The sequence below is a fragment of the Dendrobates tinctorius genome, unplaced genomic scaffold, assembly GCF_039654945.1.
Source record: "Dendrobates tinctorius isolate UK_male_01 unplaced genomic scaffold, ASM3965494v1 ptg000049l, whole genome shotgun sequence".
NCBI lineage: Eukaryota > Metazoa > Chordata > Amphibia > Anura > Dendrobatidae > Dendrobates > Dendrobates tinctorius.
Window position 1 is genome coordinate 23,351,104 of NW_027361717.1, and position 14,219 is coordinate 23,365,322.

General features: G+C 48.1%; 1 protein-coding gene across 1 annotated transcript in view; it reads right to left on the minus strand.

Moving 5' to 3' along the window:
- The window catches only part of LOC141091143 (saxiphilin-like), a 174,411-nt gene that overhangs the window by 102,233 nt on the left and 57,959 nt on the right, over positions 1-14,219 (minus strand). The window contains exons 9-10 of the mRNA XM_073576540.1: positions 2,914-2,969; positions 73-236 (exon numbers count right to left, since the gene is read on the minus strand). Coding sequence (XP_073432641.1) covers positions 73-236; positions 2,914-2,969 — 220 coding nt within the window. The remainder of the gene's footprint in view (positions 1-72; positions 237-2,913; positions 2,970-14,219) is intronic.

Sequence of the window (14,219 nt, forward strand, 5' to 3'; positions counted from 1 at the left end):
CCTGCCTACCCGTTAGTCACACTCGCCTTATATGACTATACCAATAATTTCAGATGATGCTTATAATGTTACCTGAGCCTGAAGAAGATACTCGGTGATATCCTGCATCTTGTCTCCGGTGCTCCTGGTCACCACAGAATGTCTGGGGATTCTTCCAAAGTTACAGATTTTGTATTGGCTTAGTGGTCTTCTAGTATTGTCTGGACACAGCAGCTCAAAATTGTCCGAGTATTGTCCTGAAGAACAACACATGGAATTTATATGGGAAGAAGATATACAGTATATTAAATCTGTCACTGAAATCTGATGTATGGTGAAATAAATGTAAAAGTGTATCAGGTTTATAGATTTTGGAGACGCCATGTATGCTAAATGATATGAGAGATTTTTAGCATTAAATGTTCATTAACTAGAAATAACCTTAGTACTAACTGTGAGGTTCTGATTATATTTTGCTAAAACAATGTGAGATAATTTTCAAAATAATGGTACTTTATATGAAGAAAGAAAAAACCTAAACACATATTAAGTTACTTTTGAATCAATTTTTAATCTGAGATCTGGAGAAGAGACATTAATGTGAATCTGTCACCAGGTTTTTGCTACCCCATCTCAGAGCACCATAATGTAGGGGCGGAGGCCCTGATTCCAGAGATGTGTCACTTACTGAGCTGCTTGCTGTACTTTTGATAAAATCACTGTTTCACCTGCTGCAGACCTAGCAGTTCTCTGAATGCCGAGTTCTGGATAACCCTGCCCACACCTCTGATTGACAGATATCTGCCTATGCACATTGTACACAGAAAGCTACCAATCAGTGCTGGGGGCGGGGTTATACAGAGCTCATCAATATGCTTGACTAGCTGGCAGCAGGTTTTTTAGTCCTCTAGTGAAAATCTCCTCCTGATAAATCAGTGATTTTATTAATACCACAGCAAGCAGTCCGGTAAGTGACATATCACTTGAATTCGGGCTTCTGCCACTGTTATGCTGTTCTAAAATTAGGTAACAAATACCTGGTGACAGTTTCCCTTTAAGCGTACCTGTCACCTGACATATATGTTTTAGCAAATGTATATAAATGTATATATCCCTCACAATGTAAGAATTCTGTAACAACTTTCACTTGTTAATGAACTTATTCTTTATTATTTCTTCCCACCTCCTTAGCCTTGAGGAGTATAATAGCAAAAATAGGGAGTAAAAGGGTGAGGAGACGAGCAATCGATACGTAAAAGGTTATCATTTTCAGCCTCTTCAAGCAGGAGCAAATTTCTGTTTTTTCCTCCCCTTCTTCCAAGAGCCGTAACTTTATTTATCTGTCCACATATCGATACGATGGCTTCTTTTGTGGAACACATTGTACTTTCAATTACACCATTCATTTCATCACGTGACACAGTGGAAACTTGAAAATCCACTATTGTTTTTTGGATTTTTATTTACCACATTCACTATATAGTAAAACTAACCTGGCAATATGGGTCAGTACAATTATGCAGATACTAAACATGTCTAGTTTTTTTTTTTTATTTGTGTGGTGACAAAAAAATTCAGAAATTTGTTAACAAAAAAAAAAAATTGCCTGTGTCGCTATTTTCTGAGACCCATAACATTTTCAATTTTTGGGATATAGATCTGAGTGACGGCTTATTTTTTGCGACTTGAGCTGATGTTTTTACTGATGCCATATTTGGGTTAGATACAATGTTTTGATTGCCTCTTATTTCATTTTATTGCAGTGTTGTAACAGCCGAAAAACAGCAATTCCGGTGTTTCGATTTTTCTTTTACTTATGCCACTTACCTATCAAATTAATTTATTTTACACTTCGATAGATCGGACTTTTACGAGCGCAGCGATACAAAATCAGTGTATTATTTTTTTTTAAATTGCTTTATTTTTAATGGGGCTAAAAGGGGTGAGTTAAAGTTTTAGATTATTTTTATTTGTTTCATATTTTTTAAATTTTTTTAATTTAAACATTTATTGTATTTGTTAGTCCCCTTAGGGAATGTAAACCTGCAATCATCTGTTTGCTTGTACTATACACAGCAGTGCTAAAGTACTGCTTTGTATAGCGAAAATCATGGTCTCCTATGATTGTCAGCTACAGGCTGGCTTTCACAGGATTACCATAATGACGGCCACGTGGGTCTACAGCAGACCAACTGTCTTGGCAAACCATCGGTGCCCAATGATCAAGTCACAGGTGTGCCTGTGAGTGCTTAAAATTAACTCCACCCCACCCACGGCTGTCAGAGACAGATGATGGCTGAATAATTCAGTCATCATCTGCCGGGAAAGATGCGGCTTGTGAAACCGCATCAAAGTCAGGTACCCGACATATGCATTTTAAGTCAGGAAGAGTTTAAAATATTAAGTGCCCTATCCACCTTAACCAGAGTCGAAGTAAGCATGAGTAACAATGACATTGCCAGTGGTGATCCACATGATCTTATCTGCCTTGATAAGATCCTTTTGTCATTGATTATTTATTTGGCGCTATTGTAAATAATAATATACATTGAGCGTACGTTTGCTGCCTTTGTTTGGAGCATACGTATTATTCTTGTTTCCTGTGACTAAACATGCTAGTATGGCAATGAATGGTTTTACATGCGATTCCTTAATTAAAATTGTGATTTGTAAAGAAGGAAGTTCTTTGACCATTCAGTCTTGGTCTACCTGCACACAGACTGTGTATTTATACGCTAAGAATAGGCGACAACCCGCTGTTGGTTTATACCTGCACACTGTTCAATAGCAGTCAGACATTATAAAAGTGAAATGCAGTGGAGATGTTGTGCTAGAATACTGTAGGGTTGCTCTTGTCACTCTGCCGGGCCCTAGTGATATGGCGGCATAGGTCCTAGTACAACAATAAAAATGACACCTTAATAACAACATTACCTGTTAATGCCGTGTCTTCTACAAAAGCCACATCTCCTTTATCATCTCTCAAACACCTGACCAAAGGGAAAAAAAGCATGTATTCATAAGTCTTTATTGTATACTCTCCTGCTACAAAAAAAAATTTAGCCATAATAAATATATGACTTATTGCCTGCCAGAGCTAGATTCACCATAAAGGCCCCCATACACATTAGCCTAATGTCTGCCAAAACCACCGATATCAACAGGTTCAGCTGACTAATGTGAGTAGGGGCGCCGAAGTGTCAGACAGTAGATTTTTTATAGAGAATACAGCAACGATCATTCAGCCGAGGAACTATCGGAATATGCAACTATCGGCTGAGAAACACTGTTCGTCAGATCTAATGTGTATGGCCAGCTTTAGGCGACAGAAGGTTGATGCCTATAGATCAGTGGTCCCCAACCTTTCCGACCTTGAGAGCCACATTCTTAGCTTAGAGAGAGGGTCACGAGGCACATTCAGCACTGATGGAGGGGCGCAAGCCACATTCAGCTCCCACCCCCTTCAAAGAAATTTCAACCAAAGCCCCCATTACAGGTATAATGATAACCAAAGCTTTTCCACAGAAATCACTCCAAAGCAGTACACGGAGATCCAGGGGTTCCCACAGTACCCACATTCAGTATTTTCCCATCAAGGATTCCCAACACACTGTCACATCCAGCTTTGAGCACTTCCTCTAACAGGTAGTACTATCCTCCACAGTACAACACATTAAACATCTCTAAACCCCTTAGATCAGTAAATGTGCATCCGGATCTGCACTTCTGTGCATGGCTACTCACAAAATTCACAATTTTGAGATGTACTTTTCATACCTGTTTGCTAGACCTGGACCTAATGCACCAAGCAGGCAGTCGCGAACCACAATTCATGGAACCGCGAGTCACATGAGGCTCCCGAGCTACAGGTTGGGGACCCCTGCTATAGATTGTCCCAGTGGGGAGGTATTTGCTAATAAGATAATTTACTTTTAGATACACTAAGTTTGTAGTAATTATGTTATGTACTAGAAGTGTGCCCGATGCTATCGCATCAGGAGGGAAGTGTGTGTGTGGGATGTGTGACCCGCTGCTGCCTGCCCACCCACCTACGTGCAGTCACAGCCTGCAGGAAAGACGGTGGTTTGCGGCCTGTGCTGGAGATGGGGTGCGGCGCCACCAGAGGGCGCGCACCCCATTTCCAGCACAGGCCGCAAGCTGCGGTCTTTCCTGCCAGCTGTGACTGCACGGAGGTGGGTGGGCAGGCAGTGGCGGGATCCGGCAACTGTACTCAGGCGGATGTGGGTCCAGGCAGCGGGTCCTGGCTGCGGAAGTGCTTGGTACCACCACTAGGTGCCATATTGGAATACCCATCACTTGGGTATTCCAATATGGTGGTCAGCGTACTTCTGGTCGGCGCTGTGAATTATGGGATTCGAGGACATCCGGACGGAAGTGGAAGGCGGACAATTTAAGGCAAATATATTAGATAATATATTAATTGAGTGACCACAGTGCTATGGAAGTGAGAAGAGGAGACACAGGCAAGAGGTGTTGGGTTCTTTGATTTCAATAATTATTTATTTAAAGGGAATCTGTCACCCCATTTTTGCCTCATAAGCAGGGGCCACCGCCATCAGAGGCTTATCTACAGCATTCTGTAATGCTGTAGATAAGCCCCGATGAAACCTGAAAGATAAAAAAAAAAATGGGTTAGATTATACTCACTCCGGCGTTCGGTCCGGTCTGATGCGTGTCGCAGTCCAGGTTCAGCGCCTCCCATCTTCATACGATGATGTCCTCCTTCTTGCTTGTCCCTCAGCTCCTGCGCATGCGTACTGTCACGGTCACATGTGTCTGGATGCAGCGAGTACCGCAAGGTGAACCCATGACACGCGTGACCCTGGATACACCGCCTCCAGTAGGGCGAATTTAAATAATAAAACGTGCAGCTGGATACACCGCCTCCAACTGGCGAATTTATGTAATACATGTTATTTATACAGTAGTCTGGAAACCCCGCCTCCTGTAAGGCTAATTTAAATAATAAGGTGAAACCTGGGTAACAACAACAATGATGGGCCCTGCGATAGGGAATAGGGACGTGGAGACCTCCTGTACTCCCCTGAGCCAGTGCCCCTGCACTCCTAACGTTCCCTATGCCGGTTCCGCACTGGGCAACGCTCGCGTACCTCAAACCCTGACTCGCCCTGCATCTAAACCCTCACTAGGGAATTGGTCAGTGCGGAAACTAATCCTACCACTGCTCTAAACACACATAAGGGAAAATGACAATACAGGGGGAACACCACTTAGCTTTGCTCTGTTGCGTACGCTCCTAGCAACAGAGCCCACCACCTGCATGCATCTTCTCCTCCAACCGGATCCATCACCATAACCGGATCCATCACCATAGTGCAGCCTTGGAGAAGAGTCCACCACCAGTTGCAGCTGCCCAGTAAACAGAGTCCCAAAGATGAGTCCAGCTTCTGCCAAAAAATCCAGCATGCTTGAGTCCAACTTTTCTGCCAATAAGTCCAGCATGCTTGAGTCCAGTTTTCAGCAACCAAGTCCAGCATGCTGAGTGCAACTCTCACTATAGTCGCCACTCCACCAAGCCATGCAAGCACTTCCTGCTGACACCATAAACTGTGACTCCACCACGCCATGCCAGCTCTTCTTGCAGACCACATTGTTGGACTCCACCAATCCATGCCAGCACTCCTTGCAGACTCCTTAGCTGACTCAACCCCTCTGGCTGGGCTGCCCAGGACTCTCATTCAGCTCCTTCATCACCCAGGCCTGCTTCCAAAATGACAAACTATCAATATCAACAACGATCATCAAACACACCTGAAACTCTTTTATAGAGCCTCACACCTGATTTGAAATACGTGCACATTAAAACTAAAGTGTAATACCACTCACCACCACCGGGGCAACTCAGAACAAACGACACCACGTGTAATAATTCTAATGGCCACCAGGGGCAATCAACCCACTTTGGCACCAAGCCAAAGGAAAAAAAGTTCACTTTGTCCATTTACTTGTCAGATCCACCTTGGATCATGACACGTACTCTATCTGCCCTGTTGAGGGCAGAGCAGAGTATTGCAGTGCCCAGGTGCCGGACCTCTGACCTTTTCCGGCGCCTGCGCACTGCAGTACTTTACTCTGCCCTCTACAGGGCAGATAAAGTACGCATGCTCAGGAGCCGAGGGAGAAGCAAGGAGGAGGACATCATCATATGAAGATGGGAGGCACTGGATCCAGACCACGACACCCATCGGACCGGACCGAATGCCGTGGTGAGTATAATCTAACTCTTTTTTCTTATAATTCAGGTTTCATCGGGGGCTTATCTACAGCATTACAGAATGCTGTAGATAAGCCCCTGATGGCGGTGGCCCCAGCTTATAAGGCAAAAATGGGGTGACAGATTCCCTTTAATGGCCTATGGCTCAATCTTGAGCCATGGTCACTTGATGAATGAACAATCTGTAGGAAGATCAATCTTGTGTAAGCCTAGATAAGTTCACCAGTGTCTTCTACGCTGTTATTTTGATTGTATTAAGCCATCAGATTGCTGGTCTTCCTCTTCGCCTTGTTCCTGTTAGGCGTCAGATTCCTGGCACTGCACAGCGGGAATCCAGAGCCAGACATCCTGCGGTCTCTCATTCTCCTCCAACCGCTCAGACTCCTGCTCAGCAATCACGGCGAGCCAGGCATTTCCCTCAGACTCGTTCTGTGAGCCTGGATGTTGCTGCCACCTCTGGTGCAGCAATGGTAGCGCAACCTGCTTTGCAGGGAACTGCTCCAGCGGCTAAGTCCTCGTGCCGTGCTACTGGGCATGCCCGCAACTTCTCCTCTCAGTGGAGAGCAGGGGTCACATGTGCAGGTCCTATGTCGGATCTGATTGGTCCTTCCCAAAGTACTGGAAGGTCCCGGAAGCGCATGGCTATAAAAAGCCCGCATGGCGGCTCGGCCATGCGCTAGTGTAGCATATTATTCTGTGTGTGTATGGTGATGGATGTATGGACTGGTGTCTGACTCATTATGAAACCCCTACCCTCTGATATTACGAGTGGTGACCGAGTGTGAATAGTCAGCTCCAGGGTTGTGGCAAGCTACACGCCACTTGCTCCACACCTACACTAGCGTCCGTCGGTGCCCGGTCCTCGGCGCCGACACTTGCGGCTTTTCTCTGCCGCTGCGCTGTAGCAACAGCAACTATTGGTGTTCGCGGCTGCGACACCCCACGCAGGCCTCTGTGACGCTAACAGGGCCTGTGCCTTTGCCTTAGCGTTCGGGTGACGTTAACCCGAGCGCAGTCCCGCACCTATTAGGTGCATCTGCCATTGTTCAGCAGCGGTCTTGTCACCTACCGCACGGTGGACCCCGGGCGGCGAACGCACCTAGTATTATTTATATTTGGTGCGTTCCGCCGACCCTAACATTACACTAGCGCCAGGGTCTGGCTGGCAATGGCAGACGTGCAGCAGCTGCAGCGCTACATTCGGCAGCTGGAGAGCAGGTTGGCGGCTATTGAGAGCACCAACTCAGCTGCGAATGCTGCGCTAGCTGCTGCTCAGACAGTCGCTGAGGCTGTCTCACGTGCGCCCACACTTTTGCCCTTGCCGACAATGTCTCGCCTCCCGCTCCCCGATAAGTTTTCGGGTGATAGTGCCTCCTGTAGGAGATTCGTTAGTCAGTGCTCCATTCAGCTGGAGTTGCTGGCTGCACGGTTTCCTACAGAGCGGGCTAAGGTGGGATTTATTGTCTCCCTGTTGTCTGGCCGGGCATTACAGTGGGCCACGCCATTGTGGGAACGTGATGATGCCGTGGTACAGGGAGCTGCTCAGTTCCTCGCGGCTCTGAAGCAAGTCTTCTTGGGACCACGGGTCGCACACGATACGGCTCTCCAACTGTTATCCTTAACACAAGGGTCACTTTCGGTTAGCCATCATGCTGTCCAGTTTCGGACACTGGCTTCCGAGTTAGAGTGGCCGGACAAAGTGTTGGTCCCGGTGTTTTGGAGAGGCCTGGCTGAGCACGTAAAAGATGCTCTAGCTACTAGGGAAATTCCCACAAGTCTGGAGGAGTTGATCGCCGTTTCCACATGCATTGATCTCCGCTTCACGGAGCGCGGGTTGGAACGAGCGCAATCCAGACGTAGGGTTAATTTGGCTCCCACCTTTACCGAGCCGCTGATATATCCCGCACAGGAGCTCCCTTCCTCTGAGCCTATGGAGGTGTCTCGCACCGGCACTAAGTCACGTCCGATGCGAAGCTCTGTGCGCTGTTATCAGTGCCGACAGTTTGGCCACTCGGCTGGCACATGCCCTCAGCGGCCGAAAAGACGACCACGTTCAGTGGCCGTAGGTGGTGGTCAATCCAAGGTGGGACCCTTTTCACCCAAACCGGTGTTCCGGGGTACGTTAGATAGTGGGTCCTCCACCTGGGAGGCAGAGGTCACCCTGGATTCCGGGGCCGAGGGGAACTTTATGTCCTCGACTTTTGCCCAGAGACACGCTATCCCTCTGGTGTTACTCTCCCAACCTCTGACCATTAGGGTGGTAAATGGGGCACCGTTACCGTCTCAGGTGACCCATCAGACAGCCCCACTCGGACTCTCTATTTCACTCTCACATCAGGAGACTCTGTCCCTGCTTATTATGCCCAATGGTATCGATCAGGTGCTCCTCGGAGTTCCCTGGCTTCGTTACCACTCCCCTCATATTGACTGGGCTTCGGGGAAGATACTGGGCTGGGGCAAGGACTGTGAGGGAAGGTGCCTGAGGGGCAGCATTCAGGTGGCTTCCACTGAAGTGCCTGCTGATCTCTCCACGCTCCCCAAACCCTACCACCAGTACGCGGACGTCTTCTCTAAGAAGTCTGTGGAGACGCTCCCGCCGCACCGTTCCTATGATTGCCCGATTGATCTCCTGCCAGGCACAGAGCCTCCCCGGGACTGTGTTTACCCCTTATCACTCCCTGAGACGGAGGCTATGTCCCAATATATCCGGGAGAACCTGGCTAGGGGTTTCATCAGAAAATCTGTGTCACCGGCTGGTGCAGGGTTCTTCTTCGTACAGAAGAAGAACGGAGAGTTACGCCCCTGCATTGACTACCGAGGTCTCAATGCTATCACGGTTAAAAACAAATACCCCCTACCGTTGATCTCGGAGTTATTTGACAGGTTGCGGGGGGCCCGGATCTTTACTAAATTAGATCTGCGGGGTGCATACAACCTGATCCGCATTCGCGAAGGAGACGAATGGAAGACAGCTTTTAATACCAGGGATGGCCATTACGAATACCTGGTTATGCCCTTTGGCCTTTGTAATGCGCCAGCTGTCTTCCAAGACTTTGTCAACGACGTCTTCCGCGACATGCTCTCTACCTCGGTGGTGGTCTATCTGGATGACATACTCATCTTTTCGCCAGATTTGACCACCCACCGGAGAGACGTCTGCAGGGTCTTCGACCGTCTGAGGGCGAACTCGCTATTTGCCAAGCTGGAGAAGTGCCAGTTTGAGCAGGAGTCCTTGCCGTTCCTGGGCTATATCATCTCGGCCCAGGGGCTGGCCATGGATCCTGCCAAACTACAAGCGGTAATGGACTGGCAGGAACCCCATTCCCTCAAAGCGGTGCAGCGCTTTTTGGGGTTCGTGAATTACTACCGCCAGTTCATACCACACTTTTCCACACTGGTGGCTCCTTTGGTTGCTCTCACCAAGAAAGGAGCTAACCCCAATGCTTGGTCAGAACATGTCTCCTAGGCCTTCTCGGCTATAAAATCACATTTTGCTGGCGCTCCCATATTACATCGTCCCGATGTGGATAAGCCGTTTATCCTTGAGGTAGACGCTTCTTCCGTCGGTGCAGGAGCAGTCCTTTATCAAAAGGATGCTCAAGGTCGGAAGCATCCCTGCTTCTTCTATTCCAAGACCTTCTCACCGGCGGAGAAAAATTACTCCATCGGCGACAGGGAGCTGCTAGCCATGAAGTTGGCTTTTTCTGAGTGGAGACATCTCCTGGAGGGAGCCCGGTTTCCCTTTCAGGTATATACGGACCATAAAAACCTGGTCTATCTACAGACGGCCCAACGTCTGAATTCCCGTCAGGCCAGGTGGTCTCTCTTCTTTTCCCGATTCCGCTTCACCCTCCACTACCTCTCTGGAGAGAAGAACGTCCGTGCGGATGCTCTCTCACGTTCAGTGGTCTCAGCGGAAGAAAGAGAAGCTGAGCCTCGGTTAATTCTCCCGCCGGAGAGTTTTACAACCGTGGCCCCAGTTGCTCTCGAGTCGGTACCACCAGGCAAGACCTTGGTGCCTCCTCAGCTACGGCCGGAGGTCCTCGCCTGGGCACATGCCTCCAGGGTGGGTGGCCATTTTGGTAATAAACGGACCGCCGAACTCCTGGCAAGGTCATATTGGTGGCCAAATATGGCTCGAGATGTCAAGGAATACGTGCAAGCATGTGTGTCGTGTGCTCGGAACAGACCCTCTAGATAGAGGCCGGCGGGGCTGTTGTTTCCCCTGCCAGTGGCGGATAGACCTTGGGAGATGGTTGGCATGGATTTCATAGTTGGCCTGCCCAAGTCTGGTGGCAGTACGGTCATCTGGGTGGTCACCGACCATTTTTCTAAAATGATGCATCTGGTGCCACTCGCACGCCTGCCTTCCGCTCGAGGTCTGGCCACCTTGTTCATTAAGCACATATTCCGTTTACATGGCATGCCGGACAAAATTGTGAGTGACCGCGGTCCCCAGTTTGCGTCTCGGTTTTGGAGGGAGCTCTGCAGTTTACTCAGCATCGAGCTAAATCTATCCTCCGCTTACCATCCCGAGACGAATGGCTTGGTCGAGAGAGCCAATCAGATCTTGGTCACCTATTTACGGCATTTTGTCTCTGCCAGGCAGGATGACTGGGCATCCTTGCTACCTTGGGCTGAATTTGCCCTAAACAATGCGGTGGCTGATTCCACTGGTCAGACGCCCTTTCTCCAAAACTATGGTCAACATCCACGCATCCCTGTCCCGATGCCAGTGTCCTCCACCGACTCCAGGGTGGCAGACTGGGCAGTGGAGGCCCGGGACATTTGGGATCGCACTCAGGATGCTATCCGGGCATCTAAAGAAAGGATGAGGGCGTCCGCCGACACGCATCGGCGGCCCGCGCCAAGCTTCTCCCCTGGCGACATGGTATGGCTCTCCACCCGAAACATTAAACTGCGGGTCGAGTCTCCCAAGTTCGCACTGCGATACATTGGACCATTCAAGGTCCTCGAGCGACTTAGCTCGGTGGTCTACCGCCTGGCTCTTCCTCCACATTTGGCCATTTCGGACGTGTTCCATGTGTCCCTCCTCAAACCAGTTCACATGGTCCGGTTTCCTGAGTCATCTGCCGGGTCATCAGACTTATCGTCTGATGAGTTTGAGGTTAACGCCATCGTGGGGCGCAGGTTTGTCCGTGGCAAAAAATTTTATTTGGTGGACTGGAAGGGTCATGGTCCCGAGGCTCGGACCTGGGAGCCGGTGGAAAACATTCATGCACCGCTCCTGATCGCGGCCTTTGAGCGCAGTGAGGCTCAGAGGGCGGGGGGTAATGTTAGGCGTCGGATTCCTGGCACTTCACAGCGGGAATCCAGAGCCAGACATCCTGCGGTCTCTCATTCTCCTCCAACCGCTCAGACTCCTGCTCAGCAATCACGGCGAGCCAGGCATTTCCCTCAGACTCGTTCTGTGAGCCTGGATGTTGCTGCCACCTCTGGTGCAGCAATGATAGCGCAACCTGCTTTGCAGGGAACTGCTCCAGAGGCTAGGTCCTCGTGCCGTGCTACTGGGCATGCCCGCAACTTCTCCTCTCAGTGGAGAGCAGGGGTCACATGTACAGGTCCTATGTCGGATCTGATTGGTCCTTCCCAAAGTACTGGAAGGTCCCGGAAGCGCATGGCTATAAAAAGCCCGCATGGCGGCTCGGCCATGCGCTAGTGTAGCATATTATTCTGTGTGTGTATGGTGATGGATGTATGGACTGGTGTCTGACTCATTATGAAACCCCTCCCCACTGATATTACGAGTGGTGACCGAGTGTGAATAGTCAGCTCCAGGGTTGTGGCAAGCTACACGCCACTTGCTCCACACCTACACTAGCGTCCGTCGGTGCCCGGTCCTCGGCGCCGATGCTTGCGGCTTTTCTCTGCCGCTGCGCTGTAGCAACAGCAACTATTGGTGTTCGCGGCTGCGACGCCCCACGCAGGCCTCTGTGACGCCAACAGGGCCTGTGCCTTTGCCTTAGCGTTCGGGTGACGTTAACCCGAGCGCAGTCCCACACCTATTAGGTGCATCTGCCATTGTTCAGCAGCGGTCTTGTCACCTATCGCACGGTGGACCCCGGGTGGCGAACGCACCTACTATTATTTATATTTGGTGCGTTCCGCCGACCTTAACAGTTCCCTCTATACCTTAATGCCCTTCTCTAGTGATTTGTTCTCTGCGTATGATTTATCCAAGGTAGGAAAGTCGTAGCTTGGTGATCCTGGCTTTGAGTGTCATGTCTGGCTTATTAGCTCCAAAATGTATTTGTTTGTTCTTGCCATCTGTGGTATTGATTACATAAATTTCCAGCACCACATTTCGATTTTTCTGTCTTGTTTCTTTATTGAAAAACCAAGAAGAAGGGAAACGATCCTCCAAAACTAAAATATACAGTATACAAACATTCATAAATCTTTGACTACCAATGTAAATTAAAACAAACACATTAAATAACATAAAAACAAAGGAGATGACAACACATGCTATGCAGAATACAAAAGATACTGTGCAAAGAAAGAAGATCCTTTGTAAAACATATGGTGTTAGAGAAATGGATAAAACACCTCATGCAAAAATACCTAGTATAGCAGCAGTAACTATTGACAGATGAGAAATATCCTGTTAAACACCTCAGAAAGCAGCATAATATATAACATACAGAGCAGTATTGTAAAAGTGTCAAGTGCTTGAGATGCGAAAATAATGCAGAGAGATGCTGGAGGGTGTCCTGAACCTGTATTTCGGATCAAAAGGGACGGTTGTCAGGAATAAAGCTGTAATAGCATTAATCCAAACCTTATGTCCGCATGCAGGCCAGGGAGTACCTATACAAATAACATATATTAGGGAGGGTTACCCAAAAGTATATTTACCCAGAGTTGGCTTTGCAGCAGTGGACCCCTTTACGCGCGTTTCGGCTGTTCTTCCTCAGATGGGGTGCTCCAGATTTGGGACACCCTCCAGCATCTCTCTGCATTATTTCCGCATCTCAAGCACTAGACACTTTTACAATACTGCTCTGTACGTTATATATTATGCTGCTTTCTGATGTGTTTAACACGATATTTGTCATCTGTCAATAGTTACTGCTGCTATACTAGGTATTTTTGCATGAGGCGTTTTATCCTTTTCTCTAACACCATGTGTTTTACAAATGATCGTCTTTCTTTGCACAGTGTATTTTGTATTCTGCATAGCATGTATTGTCATCTCCTTTGTTTTTATGTTATTTAATGTGTTTTTTTTTATTTATATTGGTAATCAAATAAAGATTTATGAATTGTTGTATATATTTTGGTTTTGAAGGATCTTTTTTATTATTATTATTTATTATTATAGCGCCATTTATTCCATGGCGCTTTACATGTGAAGAGGGGTATACATAATACATACAAGTACAGTAATCTTAAACAATACAAGTCACGACTGGTACAGGATGAGAGGACCCTGCCCGCGAGGGCTCACAATCTACAACGGGATGGGTGAGGATACAGATTCCCTTCTTCGGCCGGGGTCACACTAGCGAGGAATACGGACGAGTGAGAGGCGCTAAAAGCACGCATTACACAAGGACAAATGATTCTCTATGGGTTTGCTCCCAACAGCTGTATATTTCTTGTCCGTATTCTACGGTCCGTGCCAATCGCAGCATGCTGCGATTGTCAGCATACTACGCCCGTAATACGCCAATGCAAGTCTATGGGTGCGCAAAAAATGCGGATTACACACTGACCACACGTGTGACTTGCGAGAAATACGCAGGTCTTTTGGCTGCTGACAGGAAATGGGCCAATCTATCATCAGGAAGCCTAGACATGCAAATGAGCTCAAAAAGCGCTCCAGACATCCAGGAAGTCAGCCTCCACGGAGTAAAGCAGCGTCATGGCGCCATATTTCCTTAATGTGGAGATGCTTATAGTATTAGTGCAGGGGCGGCCAGAACTTTGGGACCAAAGGGATGCCAATTATGCCAACCGC